This window comes from Anolis sagrei, chromosome 4, assembly GCF_037176765.1.
Source record: "Anolis sagrei isolate rAnoSag1 chromosome 4, rAnoSag1.mat, whole genome shotgun sequence".
Classification (NCBI taxonomy): Eukaryota; Metazoa; Chordata; class Lepidosauria; order Squamata; family Dactyloidae; genus Anolis; species Anolis sagrei.
In genome coordinates, this window is record NC_090024.1 from 238,059,037 (window position 1) to 238,079,098 (window position 20,062).

General features: G+C 43.5%; 1 protein-coding gene across 5 annotated transcripts in view; it reads left to right on the forward strand.

The window, feature by feature from the left end:
* Positions 1-20,062, forward strand: part of SAMD10 (sterile alpha motif domain containing 10) — a 99,943-nt gene that overhangs the window by 75,509 nt on the left and 4,372 nt on the right. For 3 of the 5 annotated variants that reach the window (XM_067468250.1, XM_067468249.1, XM_067468248.1), the window contains exons 3-5: positions 3,148-3,316; positions 14,336-14,476; positions 17,379-20,056. In XM_067468250.1, the coding sequence (XP_067324351.1) occupies positions 3,148-3,316; positions 14,336-14,476; positions 17,379-17,671 (603 nt within the window). In that variant the 3' untranslated portion in view covers positions 17,672-20,056. Of the gene's footprint in view, positions 1-3,147; positions 3,317-14,335; positions 14,477-17,378; positions 20,057-20,062 lie in introns of those variants that run through there. The other 2 variants (XM_067468252.1, XM_067468251.1) reach the window with 1 other exon arrangement.

Consider the following 20,062-nt stretch of genomic DNA (forward strand, 5'->3'; position numbering starts at 1 on the left):
TTCTTGGCAGAATGGGGTTGGACTGGATGGCCCATGAGGTCTCTTCCAACTCTTTGATTCTATGATTCTATGACTCGCTACTTGGGTTTGGATAGGAATATTTTAATAAATCAAATGCAGAAATAATCCTTAGAATGTGCTCTTTAACTACCATTATTCACTTTTCCACATAAACACCAGACAGTTTCCGCAACCAGCGTCTCACAGTTCTCTCAACGTCTTCATTAGACCTAGAGACTAGGACCCGGAACAATGGCTTCAAACTACAGGAAAGGAGATTCCATCTGAACATTAGGAAGAACTTCCTGACTGTGAGAGCTGTTCAGCAGTGGAACTCCCTGCCCCATAGTGTGATGGAGGCTCCTCCTTTGGAGGCTTTTAAGCAGAGGCTGGATGGCCATCTGTCGGGGGTGCTTTGAATGCGATTAACCTGCTTCTTGGCAGGGTTGGACTGCATGGCCCACAAGGTCTCTTCCAAATGTATGATTCTATGGTAAGATAGAATTGGAAATGAATTATGTCTTAACCGAAAGGTGTGTCCTGATGTGCCCTCCGTGTGGTGTTCCCACATTTGGGATTGTTTTAATGTCCAAGTAATGAACCTAAATGTTATGGAATAACAACAAATGTCAACAATGTGGCAATAATTTAGAAACTGTGTAAATATGACCTAATATGGAAGTTAGCGGCGCTCGCTTTAGAATAAACCAAAAATTGCTCAAGAATGCAAGAATGGATTCAAAGCTTCCCCTGATTGCAACTTACCGAATAACCTTACATGTGCATTTTGTTTAGAACTGTTATAACATTCTTTAAGTGATTGTCAGAAAGTTAATGATGGTTGGAGCACTGAATTATTAACAGGCATCTCAAACTAAATAGACGGCATTGTTATTGTGTGCCTTAAAGCTGTTTCCAACCCAAGGAAATCTTAAGATAAGCCTATCACAGGGTTTTCATGTTTAGATTTGCTTAGAGTAGGTTTGCTTAGAGTAGGATGGATGGATGGCATCCTTGAAGTGACTGGCTTGACCTTGAAGGAGCTGGGGGTGGTGACAGCCGACAGGGAGCTCTGGCGTGGGCTGGTCCATGAGGTCACGAAGAGTCGGAGACGACTGAACGAATGAACAACAAGAGTAGGTTTGGCTTTACCTCCTCTGAGGTTGAGAGAGTGTGACTGGCCCAAGGCCACTTGGTGGGTTTCATGACTAAAGGGGGATTCGAACCCGAGTCTTCACTTCACCATTATCTGAGCATTATCCTACACTATTAGCACATCTCAGGATTCTGGAGTGCATTCCTACAAACAAACAGAAATCCATATAGTCAAGAAAATAATGCTTGAACACATTATTCCAAAATAATGAGTTTCTTGAAATGGAGTCCTTTCCCCAATAAGTGACATGTAAGAATAACGGAAAATGTATTTATTTATTTATTTATTTACAGTAATTATATTCCGCCTTTCTCACCCCACAGGAGACTCAGTGTGGATTACAATGCACATATACATAGCAATTTAACATAGACATATATAGACTGACACAGAGGCAAATTAACATTCCAGCTTTTCTGGCTTCATGAGGGTGTGCTCGATTCCAGCCACAGAGGGAGCACTTCACCGTGCATTTGTGACACCGAGTCCTTTGATGGAGTACTTCCTCATTCTTCTGCATGCCGCTGGAAGGTTTTATGGCATTATAAATTAGTTAAATTAGCCTCCCCGCATAAAGCGGTACGTAAATTTCCTACTTGACAGATGCAAATGTCTTTCGGGCTGCATGGGTCATCAGCAAGCTAGACCAATGGCCAGAAGCTCACTCTGACCCAGACCAGCTTCGAACTCATGACCTCTCGGTCAGTAGTGATTTAATTCAACTATCTCTCAGCTAGCTGTGCCACAGCCCGGTCCTTATATAAGGATTAACGTTGTTGCTCCTGTTGCATTGCGGTTCTTTTAATTACTTTATGGGTATAGTACAGTGGTTCTCAACCTTCCTAAGGCCATGACCCCGTAATACAGTTCCTCATGTTGTGGTGACCCCCAATCATTAAAATTATTAGTACTTCATAACTACTATTATGAATTGTAATGTAAATATTTGATGATGCAGGGTGTATTCTCATTCACTGGACCAAATTTGGCACAAATACTCAATATGCCTAAATTTGAATACCGGTGGGGTTGGGAAGGGGGATTGATTTTGATATTTGGGAGTTATAGTTGCTGGGATTTATAGTTCGCCTACAATCAAAGAGTATTCTGAGCTCCATCAACAATGGAATTGAACCAATCTTGGCACACAGACCGCCAATGACCAACAGAAATATATTGGAAGGCTTTGGTGGGCACTGACCTTGAGTTTGGGAGTTGTAGTTCATGTACATCCAGAGAGCACTGTGGACTCAAACAATGATAGATCTGGGCAAAACCTGGCACGAATACTCAGTATGCCCAAATGAGAACACTAGTGGAGTTTGGGGAAAATAGGCCTTGACATTTGGGAGTTGTAGTTTATGGGATTTATAGTTCACCTACAATCAAAGAGCATTCTGAACTCCACCAATGATAGAATTGAGCCAAACTTCCCACACAGAAGCCCCATGACCAACAGAAAATACTGTGGTTTTTGACGGTCTTTGGGGACCCCTCTGACACCCCCTCGTGACCCCCGCAGGGGTCCCGACCCCAGGTTCAGAAACACTGGTATAGTATATGTGCAGTCTCATCGCTTAGCTTAGTTTTGTGATAAGAGTCCTAGTAGTGTATAGCATTCTTGATGCCAATGTTTTTCAAGTATGACTCCTGCATCTGTAGTTTCATTTGATAGAATCATAGAGTTAGAAGGGGCCCCAAGGGTCATCCAGTCCAACCCCATTCTGCCATAAAGGAATACACAATAAAATCCTTGACAGATGGCCACCCAGCCTCTGCTTGGAAACTTCCAGAAATGGATGCTCCACCAGATGGAATTATAAGTATTCATAAATATTGAAGACAGTGTCAACCATAATCAGGAATGCTTACTTTTATACAAACTGAATTCTTAATTTGGGATGGCCCAAAACATTCCTTGAATCCATGGATGACCAACTTTGATTTGCTCATTAATCATGTGTCCATTGCTCTCTCCCCAACCCCTACAGGGCCGGAACTACGACCACTATGGGATCTACCACACCAGCCCAACCCTAGGCAGCCTTACCAAGCCGGTGGTGCTGTGGACCCAGCAGGATGTCTGCAAATGGCTGAAGAAACATTGCCCACACAACTATCTCATCTACGTGGAGGCCTTTTCCCACCATGCCATCACAGGTACCCTGTCTGCCTGGCCCTTCCAAAAGGAGATGGTTCTGCAGAAAGAAAGGATTCCCAATACATAGCGTTCTGGAGTAAATTATCATTGGGATGTCAAAGCATTTGCTATTATTTAGGGATAGCAATTGTTTGCCTCTGGTCTCCGATTTAAATTTGTGTTTTTGTGTTCCCCTGTTATATCCACACAATAACCCTGTGAAATGGGTGACACCTGGTCTGTAAATAGTCCATGTGAAAGGAATGTAGGTGTCTTAGTATTTATTTATTTATTTATTGCACTTCTACCCTGCCCTTCTCAACCCCCGAGGGGGGACTCAGGGCGGCTTACAAAAGGCACAATTCAATGCCGGCACACAACAAGGTAAAAATAAACATATGTAAACAGTAATTAAAATAATTAAAAGAGTCCAGTATACATCACACATCGAAAACATCATCAAAATCTATAAAACTAATCTAATGCACAGCATTTGCCAACTCAGAGTTCATAAATTCAGTTCCACACAGTCAAGTCCATCAGTTGTCGTCACTAGTTCTTTGTCTATCTGCCAGATTACCCAAAGGCCTGGTCCCAGATCCATGTTTTAAATTTCCTTCTAAATGAGAGGAGGGATGATGATGACCTAATTTCCCCGGGGAGCGAATTCCACAGGTGAGGGGCCACCACTGAGAAGGCCCTGCTCCTCGTCCCCACCAACCTCACTTGTGATAGAGGTGAGGCCGAGAGCAGGCCCCCCTCAGAAGATCTTAAACTCCGAGGCGGGACATAGAAGGAGATACGTTCGGACAGATACGCTGGGCCGGAACCGTACTGGTTAGGCTGAAAGCTGGACATGAATCAAGAGTATGATGCAGCAACACAATTATATGTTACATCAATCGGAGTATAGTATCTAGATCTAAGAAAGTCATAGTCCTACTCTATTCTGCTTTGGTCAGACCTCACTTGGAGTCCTGTGTTCGGTTTTGGCTATCTTAGATTTATGTAAGATGGAACCATGACTTTTAAAATAGTTTCAAACTGATATAACTGTACAGTGCCACATGTAATGCTGATAGAGTGGACAAACAGGTCTTTCCCATCACCTTTAGTTGGCTGTTCATTTTCTCTGAGTAGCGTTTGGTCCCTGGATGTTTCTCACATTCACACAGAGAGATGCAAACAAGCCCATGGCATTTGTGTCACATGTATCCTGAACATCTTGTTCACACACCTTACAAAACAAAACTCTGGCTACCACATCATACTAACCCTCTCCAAGTTCCAAAATATACACGTAGATAAAATAAATTGCCTTCGGGCTGAGAGGGGCCGTATACAAATATAGCAAATAAATAAATAAATAAATAAATAAATTTGGGGAGCAAATAACATCATTTTCGCCCCCGAGTATATAATAATTTTGTGCATGGAGCAAAGTTTGGGTATATCAAACCATCAGGAAGCAAAGGTGTCACTCTCTCAGCCAATTTTGGATTTTGGAGTAGCTTTGATTTTGGAATGCCACATGAGAGATACTCAACCTGTATATCAGGCATGAGCAAACTTTGGCCCTGTGGGTCTTTTAGACTTCAAATCTCACAATTCCTAACATACTAGTGACTATGTATTGTCGAAGGCAAAATGAACAAAATCTGGCTACCACTATTAAAAAACTCTAAAATTGCAACAGCACAACAACTGAGAGGAAGCAGGCAGGGACATCTAATTACCTCTCAACAAAAGTTTGCTCCAGGCACAGTCAGCCCATTGTATGCTAATCAAGGTGGTCAGTTGAAACATTCACACCTAGCTCCAGCAGACAAGAGTCCTTTGTCTCACCCTGGTCATTCCACAGATATATAAACCTTCTTTCCTAGTTCCAACAGACCTCACTACCTCTGAGGATGCTTGTCATAGATGCAGGTGAAACATCAGGAGAGAATGCATCTCTAGACCATGGCCATACAGAGCGAAAAAACCTACAACAACCCATACTAGTGACTGTTACGCAGTGGGTTAAATCCTTGTGCTGGCAAGATTGCTGACCAACAGATCAGCTGTTTGAATCTGCAGAGAGCGGGTTAAGCTTCCCTCTGTCAGCTCCAGCTCCCCATGTGGGGACATGAGAGAAGCCTCCCACAAGGATGGTAAAAAACATCAAAACATGCGGGCAGCCCCTGGGCTTTGTCCTTGCAGACAGCCAGTTCTCTCACACCAGTAGTGACTTGCAGTTTCTCAAGTCGCTCCTGACATGAAAAAAGCAACTGTTGAAGTTGAAATTAAAGTCAACTGGATGGCCAAAGTTTGCCCATGCCTGTGGTATAGGAATTGAAACTCTCAAATCGGATCGAATGAACTTGGGAAAGAAAGGATGTGCAATTGACATAGACCAGACATTGATGGACCCATCCACTTTTCCTTGTACTGTATGTGATCTTGTCATATTACATTCACTTACGTTCTTTAGACATCCTTTACATGTAGGTGCTTTGCACAGTCTTTCAGCACGGCATGCTTTCAAGCTTATTTGTCTGTCTTAAAATAGTTGACCCAGAGTACCACAATATGAGGAACAAAGGGAAGAATGTGATGGTGGATGAGAATACCATGATCTCAGGACAAAGAGATTTTTTCAGGGATGAGAAATGAATTAAGATTTGAAATGTCCCCGGTACACAACTCTTGGAAGGCAGTAGACACAAAGAAGGGAGGGAGAAAAGGGGAATACAGCAAATACCTTTTCTTTTGCCCCCACCTTCCTACTTGTGCAGTAAAGTGTAACTTGTCTGCTGTCCTGATTTAAGAAGCAGAGATGCCAAAGGAGATAGCAGGAGATACGAGGAGGTTTGTAGTGAGAGTATTTTGTTGTTGTTTTCTGGGCTGACGGAGCTGAAATCCATGGCTTTTGTGCCCTGAAGGAGACAATAAAGTACTAATGGAAGAGCTCAGTAAAAAGTCTTTACGTGGGAAATGAAAGGAAACATTAGCAAGCCTCCCCACAGGAGAAACCAGGGCAGAGCAGATTAATAAATCCCTCTTCGGAGAGACCTCACACGCGGAAAAAGAGGAGCAAGTAATGCATTCCTGCACAGATGTGCCGATTTGCCAGTTTTCCATTAGAATCTTCCTAGAAGGATGTCAGAAGGAAAATAAGTCCTGATCCAAGAGGCAAATGGGAAAATGGAGAACCCTATACTCCAAGGCAAAGAGGGGAATTTTGAAGTATGCATTTCCCTAGAGTAGTCTCAATAGTAACACTCGCATGGAGAATCCTAAAATGCAGACAGCTACCCAGAAAAAGCAGAGGAATGAGAGACCAAATTGCCAATATCCGCTGGATAATGGAGAAAGGCAGGGAGTTTCAGAAAAACATCTACTTCTGCTTCATTGACTATTCTAAAGCCTTTGACTGTGTGGATCATAATAAATTGTGGTAAGTTCTTGGTGGTCTGGGCATACCAAATTACCTTGTCTGTCTCCTGAGGAATCTGTACAAGGACCAAGTAGCAACAGTAAGAACAGACCACGGAACAACAGACTGGTTCAAGATTGGTAAAGGAGTATGGCAGGGCTGTGTACTCTCACCATTCCTATTCAACTTGTATGTAGAGTGGATCACCTAATGAATTCTAAACAAGGGAAACAGCTAACCTCTTTCAAGATGAACTGAACCACCTCAACTGGGCTCTACAGGCCAATGGACATCAGAAGAGCTGCAAGACCGAGAACAAGCCACAAGAATAAAGACAAAGATCCACCCAGAGGAAAAGCATTCTTGCCATACATTAAGGGAACCACTGACCGCAGAGGGAAGCTGATGAGGAAACACAACATACAAACTATCTACAGACCCACCAAGAAAATCCAACAAATTCTACGTTCAGCAAAGGACAAAAGGGATCCTCTCACTTCTGCAGGAGTCTACCGTGTACCATGCAGCTGTGGACAAGTCTACAGAGGGACCACCAAACGCAGCAGCATTGCCCAAACACGAAGGAATATGAAAGGCACTGCAGACTACTTCAACCAGAGAAGTCAGCCATAGCAAAGCACCTGATGAACCAACTTGGACACAGCATATTATTGGAGAACACAGAAATGCTGGACCACTCTCACAACCACCATGTCAGTCTACACAGAGAAGCCATTGTAATCCACAAGCATGTGGACAATTTCAACAGAAAGGAGGAAACCATGAAAATGAACAAAATCTGGCTACCAGTATTAAAAAAAAACTTTAAAATTACAAGAGCACAACAACAGAGAGGAAACAAACAAGGACATCTAATCACCTCTCAACAAAAGTTTGCTCTAGGCACTGTCAGGCCATTATATGCTAATCAAGGTGGTCAGTTGAAACATTCACACCTAGCTCCTTTGTCCCACCCTGGTCATTCCACAGATATATAAACCATTTTTCTTAGTTCCAACAGACCTCACTACCTCTGAGGATGCTTGCCATAGATGCAGGCAAAATGTCAGGAGAGAATACCTCTAGACCATGGCCATATAGCCCAAAAAACCCTACAACAACCCAGAGATTCCAGCCATGAAAGCCTTCGACAATACACAGCCAATACAAAGTTACCCTTCACTCACCCCTATTGGGTTTTCAGAATTGGTACCAAACAAAAGTGCCATAGCAGATCAGGAGACTCCACCTGAACATTAGAAGGAACTTCCTGACTGCAAGAGCTGTTCAGGAGTGGAACTCTCTTTCCCGGAGAGTGGTGGAGGCTCCTTCTTTGAAGGCTTTTAAACATAGGCTGGATAGCCATCTGTCAGGGGTGCTTTAAATGAGATTTTCCTGCTTCTTGGAATGAGGTTGGACTGGATGGCCCATGAGGTCTCCTCCAACTATGATTCTATGCTACGTAACAATATTATGTATTTATTTATTTACTTACTTCATTTGTATACCACTTTTCTCAGCCCTTAGGCGACTCAAAGCAGTTAAGAACAGCAAAAATTCAATGCTAAACATCATAAAAACAGTTAAGGGACAGTTAAAACAGTGACATAGTAAACAATTAAGCATCAATATAACAACTCATTAGCGTCTCATCAGTAGAATCAAGATCCAATCTCATCATCCGTTATTCCGTATTCCTATATTTATTACACTGCCTAATCAAATGCCTGCTCGAACAACCAGGTCTTCACTTTCCTCCAAAATGCCAGTAGGGAGGGGGCCGATCTAATATATATAGGAAGGGCGTTCCACAGCTGAGGGGCCACCACTGAGAAGGTACTGTCTCTCGACCCCACCAGGCGTGCCTGTGTTGCAGGCGGGATCGAGAGCAGGGCCTCCCCAGATGATCTTAATGTCCTAGCTGGTTCATAGGAGGAGATGCGTTCGGACAGGTAACTTGGGCCAGAACCGTTTAGGGCTTTATAGGCTAGTGCCAGCACTTCGAATTGTACCCGGTAGCAGACTGGTAGCCAGTGGAGCTGGCGCAACAGAGGAGTTGTATGCTCCCTGAGTGCCGCTCCTGTTAGTATCCTGGCTGCCAAACATAGGACCATTTGAAGCTTCCGAGCAGTCTTCAAAGGCAACCCCACGTAAAGAGCATTGCAGTAGTCTATACAGGATGTAACCAGAGCGTGGACTACCGTGGCCAAGTCAGACTTCCCAAGGTACAGATGCAGCTGGCGCACAAGTTTACACTTTATTCATATTCCGCTTTTATCTCCCTGACGGGACTCAGAGCAGATTACAATACACATATGAGGCCTTTTTACACACAGTGAACAGTGACATTCAACACAAACAAAGGCAAAAGGCTTCCCCTTTTTCCATCTCCAGCATCTGGAGGCAATGCTCAACTCTGGCCATTGGGAGGTGCTCTTGTTCCATTTTCCATGTCGAGGAGACCGTTGTCCATGGACACCTCTGATTGTGTTGCCGGCATGTCTGCATACCTGCATGAGGTGCCCTTTACCTTCCTGCCAAAGCAGTACCTATTGATCTACTGGAATTGCAGTCTTTTGAACTGCTAAGGTGGCAGGAGCTAGGGCTGACAGTCGAGAGCTCACCCTGACTCATGGGCAGCTCAGTCAAAAAAGCTGGTTTCCATAAAAGTTTAGAGATATGTATTGGAATTGGTTCATAAGTCTATCTGGTCCAACCTACTGCCATACAGGAATACACAACTTCTTAGGCGATCCATCGTTGTCCGAGTATGATGGCCTTCCAAGTGTAGTGTCTTGGCGGTGGATGCGTAGTTGACTGTGGACCCCTTTTCTTGACCCGCATGTTCTTCCAAATACACAACTAAAGCACTCCTAAAGATGACCATCTGACCTTGTTTAAAGATTTCTAGTGATCGAGAAGCCACTACATTTCAAGTCAATCCACTTCACTATTGAACAGTGCTGATGGTCTAGACCAGGTATGGGCAAACTTGGGCCCTCCAGGTGTTTTGGACTTCAACTTCCACAATTCCTAACAGCCGGTAGGCTGTTAGGAATTGTGGGAGTTGAAGTCCAAAACACCTGGAGGGCCCAAGTTTGCCCATACCAGGTCTAGATGTTTTTCCAAACATTTATGTGGAATTTCTTTTTCTTTTATGTTTGAATTTTTAGAGCAGCGAAAAACAAGCTTGCTCCATTTTCTCCACAACATCCCCTATTATGCATTATAATAATATAAAAACATTATTATTTTTAATGTGTTGTTTGATTCACCTATCTTCTGCTGTTTACTCAAAACCGGAACTCAAAAGCCGCTTAGATGAGCTAAAACAAATACAGATAAAAGCATACACAAAGGGATATGGAAAAACATAACATTACTAGCAATGAGCTGCCAGGTTGTTAATAATAGAAAAGGAAAGCAGTAATTGGAAAAATCTTACGAATGGTCTAAAAAGGTTTGGAATTTGGCACTATCGGAATGAATGGCTTGGAAAGGAAGGCGAGCGAAAGAACAGAAAGATAATAATATATTTGAGGCAACACAGTCCACATTTATTTCTAACTAGCCGTCCCCTGCCATGCGTTGCTGTGGCCCAGTCTGTGTATATGTGTTTTGTGTGTATATATATTTGTGCATATCTCTATATATGTGGTTTTGTGCATGTGTTGTAATGTATTTTTTTATTTTTTTGGCTTTTAAGTACCTTCTGCTGTGTTTTTCAGTATTTTTATGAGTGATGGTCACTCATTGGCCTGATAGGTGTATTGTGTCCAAATTTGGTGTCAATTCGTCCAGTGGTTTTTGAGTTATGTTAATCCCACAAACGAACATTACATTTTTCTTTATATAGATGTAAATCAGACTAATGAAGGAAATAGCCATATTCCACTGATCTGTGGGTCCATCTAAGAAAGAATTTTTTTTTTGTCGTGTCAGGAGCGACTTGAGAAACTGCAAGTCGCTTCTGGTGTGAGAGAATTGGCTGTCTGCAAGGACGTTTCCCAGGGGACGCCTGGATGATTTGATGTAGGAGGCTTCTCTCATGTCCCCGCATGAGGAGCTGGAGCTGATAGAGGGAGCTCATCCGCCTCCAAGGTCATGGGAGGGGGGGGGTCTGTAAGTTTTTCAGGCTATATGGCCATGTTCAGAAGCATTCTCTCCTGACGTTTCACCTGCATCTACTGCCGGTCTTCAATAGAAGAAATGCTTACAAAGAGGGTTCATTTTGCGTTTGAGGATCATGAAAACTTTTTGTTAATCTTTGTTTCTTTTAATGTATAATATGTTTTAAAAGCATTTTATTATATAATAAATACTATTATAATATATTATAATGTATAATATGTTTAAAATGCATATTTCTACTTTCCAACAGACCTCACAATCTTGATGGATGCGTGCAGTAGATGCAGGTGAAATGTCAGGAGAGAATGCTTCTAGAACATGGCCATATAGCCTGAAAAACTTACAGACCCCCCCCCCCCAAAAGTATCAAAATCTTCCCTCATCTTTTGATGTTTTTGTTTCTGTTGGGTTTCATCCCTGGACTGCACAAGTCTCTAGTCCTCAATGAGTAGCTAGACTAGATAGGATAAGAGTGAGGGGTTCCTTCCCCCCTCCCCACATTCCTATGCATGCTTATCCCAGAAGGGGCTTTGTCTTTACTCTTCTTGCTTGCCACTATCTCCTCCCCCTCTCCCTTTGAAGATGTAGCAATCAAATCTCTGTAAGGGATGAGATAACTTCCTCTTTAAAGGTATTTTTATTGCCCTGGCTTGTTGGCCATGTGGTCATTCTCCATTGCCTCTTTCTCTTCTTCCTTTGTCTTCCTCCCAATGAGGACACATTTTGTCTTCCTCCTGGCAAAATGTGGCTGCATGGATACTTTTGATATTTTATCCTTTTACCTTCCATGGATCCCCCGGTGGCGCAGTGGGTTAAAGTGCTGAGCTGCTGAGCTTGTTAACCGAAAGGTCGCAACTTCGAATCCGGGGAGCGGCATGAGCTTCCGCTATCAGCCCCAGCTTCTGCCAACCTAGCAGTTCGAAAACATGCAAATGTGAGTAGATCAATAGGTACCGCTCCGGCGGGAAGGTAATGGCACTCCATGCAGTCATGCCGGCCACATGACCTTGGAGCTGTCTACAGACAACGCCAGCTCTTCGGCTTAGAAATGGAGATGAGCAACACACCCCAGAGTCGGACATGACTGGACTTAATGTCAGGGGACAACCTTTACCTTTTTTTACCTTCCTTAGAAGATAGCTTAGCAAGCTAGTTAGCTCCAAGACCCCTTTCTATCTGGAATGGATTTCTTTTTTAACTTCAACGAATATGCTTTGAACCTAAAGTTGGAACTTTGTAATACTGTGCTATCCTGTTGAATGAAAGCTAATCTTAACTCACCTCACGTACATTTCTGCTAATTATGAACTGTGCTTCTGGCACTCTGCTATATTTTTGGTGGAGGTGGAATCGCCCCCAAGTGAGGGTTATTTTTTGAGCCTACCTGCTCCGATTCCCAACAGTTTCCAACAGATTTTGATGGATCTCATGTACAGCCATGCACCAAACTTTCAACCCCTGGTCTGCTCTTTCAACCACAAGCTACCCTTTGTCTTCTCTCTCATTCAACAGGGCGCCATCTAGTGTTCAGTCTTGCATCTGCAGGCTGAAAAAAAGATGAGCATAGAATCATAGAATCAAAGAGTTGGAAGAGACCTCATGGGCCATCCAGTCCAACCCCATTCTGCCAAGAAGCAGGAATATTGCATTCAAATCACCCCTGACAAATGGCCATCCAGCCTCTGCTTAAAAGCTTCCAAAGAAGGAGCCTCCACCACACTCTGGGGCAGAGAGTTCCACTGCTGAACGGCTCTCACAGTCAGGAAGTTCTTCCTCATGTTCAGATAGAATCTCCTCTCTTGTAGTTTGAAGCCATTGTTCCGCATCCTAGTCTCCAAGGAAGCAGAAAACAAGCTTGCTCCCTCCTCCCTGTGGCTTCCTCTCACATATTTATACATGGCTATCATATCCCCTCTCAGCCTTCTCTTCTTCAGGCTAAACATGCCCAGCTCCTTAAGCCGCTCCTCATAGTGCTTGTTCTGCAGACCTTTTATCATTTTAGTCGCTCTCCTCTGGACACATTCCAGCTTGTCAATATCTCTCTTGAATTGTGGTGCCCAGAACTGGACACAATATTCCAGATGTGGTCTAACCAAAGCGGAATAGAGGGGTAGCATTACTTCCCTAGATCTAGACACTATGCTCCTATTGATGCAGGCCAAAATCCCATTGGCTTTTTTTGCCGCCACATCACATTGTTGACTTTTCTTGCTTCCTCTGTTCTGGATTTCCATTTGATTCTCCCAGCCAAATGATCTTTTATAATCCTTGTATGTTTCCATATAATCTATATACAATTGTATGTCCCATGTTGACATTTATGGCATAACTTCAAGGGAGTCATTTTTCAATTTTCAATAATGTATTTATATTCCACCCTTCTCACCCTACAAGGGACTTAAGGCAGATTACAATCCACATATACATTGCAAACATTCAATGCCATAGATACACAACATATATAGACAGAGGCTATTTAACATTCCAGTTTCAAGAGGGTATGCTCGAATTCCGGCCACCGGGGGAGCTGTCACTTCACCGTGCACTTGTGGCACCAATGAAGTACTTCCTCATTCTTTTGCACACTGCTGGAGATTTTTATGGCATCATAAATTAGTTAAACTAGCCTCCCCGCATAAAGCGGTACCTAAATTTCCTACTTGATAGATGCAACTGCCTTTTGAGCTGCAAAGGTTGAAAGCAAGCTAGATGAATGGTCGGCAGCTTACTCCAACCCAGGCTGGCTTCGAACTCATGACCTTTCGGAATGTGTCCAGAGGAGGGCGACTAAAATGATCAAAGGTCTGGAAAACAAGCCCTATGAAGAGTGGCTTAAAGAGCTGGGCATCTTTAGCCTGAAGAAGAGAAGGCAGAGAGGAGACATGATAGCCATGTATAAATATGTGAGAGGAAGTCACAGGGATGAGGGAGCAAGCTTGTTTTCTGCTTCCCTGAAGACTAGGACACGGAACAATGGCTTCAAACTACAAGAAAGGAGATTCCATCTGAACATTAGGAAGAACTTCCTGACTGTGAGAGCCGTTCAGCAATGGAACTCTCTGCCCCGGAGTGTGGTAGAGGTTCCTTCTTTGGAGGCTTTTAAACAGAGGCTGGATGGCCATCTGTCAGGGGTGCTTTGAATACAATATTCCTGCTTCTTGGCAGGGGGTTGGACTGGATAGCCCATGAGGTCTCTTCCAACTCTATGATTCTATGAGTAGTGATTTTAATGCAGCTGACTCCTAACCAGGTGTGCCACAACCCGGTCCCTTTGATCCTAATCTGTCAAATAAGCAAAGGATGCATGTCCATTCCTTCAGCCTCTGCAAAATAGGCTGGAAATATGGTAAGGCTCATATAACAGAAGGCTGCCTCCAGCACCATAAGTACTCTGTCTAAGTATAAACTAGAAGATTCAATAGAAATTTGGGTCCCGGACTGTTTTCCTTGATGCCTCTCCTTCCTTTTCTCTTTGCCGTTCATTTGTTAGGTCGGGCGCTGTTACGGCTGAATGCAGAGAAGCTGCAGCGGATGGGGATCATCCATGAGTCTCAGCGGCAAGAAGTCCTCCAGCAGGTGCTGCAGCTCCAAGTGCGGGAGGAAGTCCGCAACTTACAGCTCCTCAGCCAGGGTAAGGGCCATACTTAAGGTTGAGGGCATGTTGCTCCTTTCTGATTTCAGCCTGATCCAAATCTAGTGGGTTACCTTATGGATAGAGTGAGAAGGTCTATCCTTGAAAACAAAAAAGTTGAAGAGAAAGACCTTCTTGTTTTTCCTACCAAAGTCAAGTCACTTGGGTCTTTTAACAGCATTAAACCAGGCAGAAATTCAACCGATCTAGCTTATCCTGATGGAAACGTACCAAGATTTTAGAGGGATTCGCAGGCAACCCATAAGCAGAACTTGGGAAAACCGTGAGATTTTTTAGATTGCAACTCCCAGTATCCCTAAACCTAATCTTTATTCAGGAATGAGCAATTGTGGAAGAGGCAGTTTCCACCTTTGCCCAACCCACAACCCCAGATCACAACCATTCTTACTGATTTTATTTAAATAGTATTTATATTCCGCCCTTCTCACCCCGCAGAGGACTCAGGGCAGATTTCAATGCATATATACGTGGCAAACATTCAATGCCATTTAGACATACAATATGTATAGACTGACACAGAGGCAATTTAACATTCCAGCTTTTTCTGGCTTCATGAGGGTATGCTTGGTTCTGGCCACAGGGAGAGCTGCCACTTCACCGTCCATTTGATGGAGTACTTCCTCATTCTTCTGCACACTGCTGGAAGGTTTTATGGCATCGTAAATTAGTTAAATTAGCCTCCCTGCAGAAAGTAGGACCTAAATTTCCTACTTAACAGATGCAACTGTCTTTTGGGTTGCACAGGTCAACAGCAAGCTAGACTATTAATGGTCAGGAGCTTACTCCGATCCAGGCTGGCTTCGAATTCATGACCTCTTGATCAGTAGTGATTTGATGCAGCTGGCTACCAACTAGCTGTGCCACAGCCCGGTCCTCTTTTGCTGTTTCTTTCTTTGTGGAGTGGGTTAGTTATAGGCTGAAATGAGAATGGTTTAGAGCCATGAGGCTTATGGGAAAATGGAGACTTTCTGACATTTGAGGGTCTTCAGGAGAGCTTTGAGAACTGTATGCAACCCATAGGCCCTAATTTGATTTGCCTACTCCTGCTTTAAATAACATTTATGTAACTCAATTTTTGTTCCTGGGTTATAAATGTCATTACCTAATTGGTTCTGCCATAAAACATGGAAAAAGCTTTTTGAACTTGGAAGACTTTGTTTTTGCAGGATATCCTGCAACACATTTTGGTATAGTTTTTCAATGAGTATCTCAGAGTCTCAACCAATTCAACATAGTTTGTGGCAACCACAAAAAAGTTTCTGAAGGTGATGTCTGGGAGTTATGGGAGTTGTAGTGTTCTGGGGATGGGCTCTTTTCTGAGCTCTGAAAAGCAGAAGGCACCAATGTGGCATCACTGCCTGTATTTCCAAAATCTGCTCATTTCTGCTGCCCAGAGAAAGGTTTAAACATAAGTAGAAAGTACAAGATTCCTGATATTTGCAATGTAGAGAAATCCCATCCAGATTTTCTCCCAAATGTGCAGACCAACAGGAACTGGAAACATAATTTTGGTGGGTTGCTGTGAGTTTTCTGGGCTGTATGGGCATGTTCCAAAAGCATGGCCGTACAACCCTGAAAACTCACAGCAACCCAGTGATTCCATTGGTCTTTGTGGCTATTGAATTTCTGCCTGTTTTATGCTAATTTAGAGGGGGCAAGGATTCTTTTGACATGACGGGAGAAAAAAGAGGTAGCAATCTAGAAAGAGCGTAGAAAAGTGACTTTCTGGAACAGTATCTCCCAGGATCAAGATCTGAGTATTGTAATCCAAAATAGGCATAAGGATTTCCAAACTCGACCTCTAAAACCATTACAGGTTGAGTATCCCTTATCACAAATGCTCAGGAGCAGAATTGCTTTCGATTTGGGAATTTTTATTTATTTATCAATCTTATCTATTTTTGGATTTTAGAATATTTGCATGTACAGGTTTTTTGTATGTGTGTGTCAGGAGTGACTTGAGAAACTGCAAGTCGCTTCTGGTGTGGGAGAATTGGCTGTCTGCAAGGATGCTGCCCAGGGGATGCTCGGATTTTTTACCATCCTTGTGGGAGGCTTCTCTCATGTCCCTGCATGGGAAGCTGGAGCTGACAGATGGAGCTCATCTGCGCTCTCCCCGGATTCGAACCTCCAACCTGTCAGTCTTCAGTCCTGCCTGCATATGGGTTTAACCCATTGTGCCACAGTGAGCCCTTGGAATCCCCTGTGGTTCACCAAAACCCACAGATACTCAAGTGCCATTATGTATTATGTAGTAAAATGTTATCCTTTTTATAAAATGGCAAAATCAAGGTTTGCTTGGGGAATTTTTCATTATTGTTGTTTTTAACCTATGGATGGTTGAAAAGGACTTTACATAATGAGAAATCCTGGAGATAGAACCCAAGTCTAAATGCAAAATGCATTAATGTTTCATGCACACCTTATACACATAGCCTGAAGGTCATTGTCTACACAGTATTTTTAACACTTTTGTGCAGGAAACAAAGCCTATGCATGTTGATTCATCCGAAAGCAGAGGGGGTCAGAGCCACCCATGTGGACCATTTTGGAGCATTTCAAATTTCAAGATAAGCGATACTCAGCCTGTATATAGATAGCAGGGCCGGGTGTAGAGGGAGACGTTGGGATTGTGTGTTTCAATTGCTGTTTTAAAAATAGGTCCTTAATTGGACATTGTGCTATGCACGAGTGGAGACCTGCAAAGACAAAACTGCCTGGAGCAGGTGGAATGGAGGAAAGATTATCCTCTGAATACATTCTTTCTCTCTTTAACTCTTTGCTCCCTCCCTCCATTCTTTTTCTTCCATCCCTTGGCTCGTCTTCCCCATTCACCCGCCAAACCCGGCCCTTTCTCCCCCATTTCATTGTATCTTCATAGCCTCCCTCTGTCTCTCACCCCACTTCAACCCTTCCCTATTGATCGCTTTCTTGTTCAACACTCTTTCTTCCTCATTTTGGCCTCCTACTCCAATCTCTTTTCTTACCCGCCTCCAAATCATTGGGACTTTAGTGCAAACTTTACTGAATGCTTTGGATATGTCCTTTAAAGTTCACACTAAAACCTGGAGCAGATTTGCTTCTACCGTAACAGCATCAACAAGAGCCTTGGCTTTTCATCTTTCTAATGTTGCCAAACTGGAGATGGCTCCTATATTGAAAAAGGTTTCGTAGAAGGGAATTTCAGCTCCTGCCAATATTTGATACAACCATTAAAAGTACTGTAAGCATTCGATATCTGCTGGGGTTTAGTTCCAGGATCCCCTGTGGATACCAACATTGTGGATGCTCAAGCCCATTATATACAATGCCGTGGTAAAATGGCACTCTTGCGTAAAATGGTGAACAATTAAAACAAATTCTGGAGAGAGCTTGAGGACTGTGAAACGATGGAAGTCTGCATCAGCATTGTTCTCAACACATAGCAAAACTATGGTTTACTTTTTGGATTTTATTTCTCCAACTAGCTTGGGGACATGGCGGTGCCCAGGTTATTTGTTTGTTTTGCCAAGTTTGGTAATATCAGTTTGGAGCAGTATTTATTTATAAAAAGCCAGTCTTCCCTTTTGTTTTTTTATGAATGCTCCCATTAGAAAATGCATAAGGGTGTGGGTGAACTATAATTCCCAGACTTGTGGGTCAATCCTTCCCAATCCCTGCCATTATTCAAAGGTGCCCATGTTGGATCTGTGTGCCAAGTTTGGTCCAGATCTAACATCAGCTGGCTTTAGTGAAATTGAGATAAGGGTGAACTACAACTCCCAGATTCTCAGGGCAATCAACCCCAAACCCTGCCAGTATGTACAGTTCTGTGTGCCAAGTTTGGTCCAGATACGACATCAGCTGGCTTTAGTGATATCGAGATAAGGGTGAACTATAACTCCCAGATTTCAGGGCAGTCAACCCCAAACCCCACCAGTATGTATAGTTCTGTGTGCCAAGTTTGGTCCAGATCTTACATCAGCTGGCTTTAGTGATATCGAGATAAGGGTGAACTATAACTCCCAGATTCCCAGGGCAATCAACCCCAGACACTGCCAGTATGTACAGTTCTGTGTGCCAAGTTTGGTCCAGGTCTGACATCAGCTGGCTTTAGTGATATCAAGATAAAGGTGAACTACAATTCCCAGATTCCCAGGACAATCAATCCCAAACACTGCCAGTATGTACAAATCACCATGTTGGTTCTGTGTGCCAAGTTTGGTCCAGATCCATTGTTGGCTGGGTTCAGTGCTCTCTAGATAAGGGTGAACTACAACTCCCTGATTCCCAGGGCAATTACCCCAAACCCCTTCAGTCTGTTCAATTCCTCTGTGTTTGCTGTGTGCCATAGGAAAGGATTAAGGGAGAGGCAGTGAGCAGGGTTGGGCAAATTCCACACAAGGAACCCTGGGATGCCTGCCTGTGGTGGAGGAAACATGTCAAATATAGGATGACATTCTCCCCGAATGAGAGCATTCCTTGGGTGGTGGGCCATAGTGTTTGGGGAGGACATTGGCAGGGATTGGGCTACATGTTCATGGCGCTTGCTCTAACCTGCAATGTCAGTAGAGGGAGTGTCTTTGGAGGCTTCTCAGCACTTGAACTATTGCCTGTTTGTGGAGGCCGGAGGCTGTCTGTTTAAGTGGACAATTTTGCCACATACAAATTTTTCACTTTTATTATGTGTATAAATATGCATATAGATATTTGCGAGCCATGGTTGGTTGAATCCATGGGTAGAAAACATGGTGGTTAAATCCACAGAGGATCAGCTGTATAGAAGCCATCTCCAGCTTTCATACCAGCAAGTCTTCACCCTCCTTTTCTCCATCTTCCTTTTGCTCAGTTCAGTTTCTACTCTGTCCACCTTTTCCTCCTTCCTTCCTGATGTTTGTCTGGTTACCGAGCTCTCAACGCAAGATTGGGGCCTCCAAGATCTGTAAGAGGAAAACCCACTTGAAGGAAATGCTTCAAGTTGCCATGGGGCTCAGGATTCATCTACACTGTGGAATTAATGCAGATTGACACCACTTTAGCTGCCATGGCTCAGTGCAATGGAATCACAGGAGCTGAAGCTTTACAAGGTCTTTAGCCTTCTCTGCCAAAGGGTGTTGATGCCTCACCAAAGTACATCTCTCAAGGTGTTGAGCCATGAGTGATGTTAAGCTGCATCAATTCTACAGTGTACATGCAACCTCAGAGAGACGTGCTTTGGCTGTCCCTATTCCCATAGCACCAGAAGCCAGGCGTTTCTTTCCAGAAGAGCTGGAGAACAGCCAGAACTAGGATAAGTTCCATTTCTGGAGTCCAACTCCGCAAATCCTCCCTTAAACACATCTGGCTGGGGGATTTTGGGAGTTGTACTCCAGATATGGAAATTGCTGCCAACTAGGGAAGGCCTCCAATCTTGCCGATGGTCCGCTTTGTCTCGATCCCTCTAATGTTGCAATGTTTCCCCATGTCCTTCTATTTCTGTCAGTTTCAATACTTTTCCCTTTTCTGTTTTTCCCCGTACCCCTGCCTCCAACCTGCTTCTTTCCACTGCCAATCCCACCCCGAACCCCGTCCTTCCTCCCTTTCCAG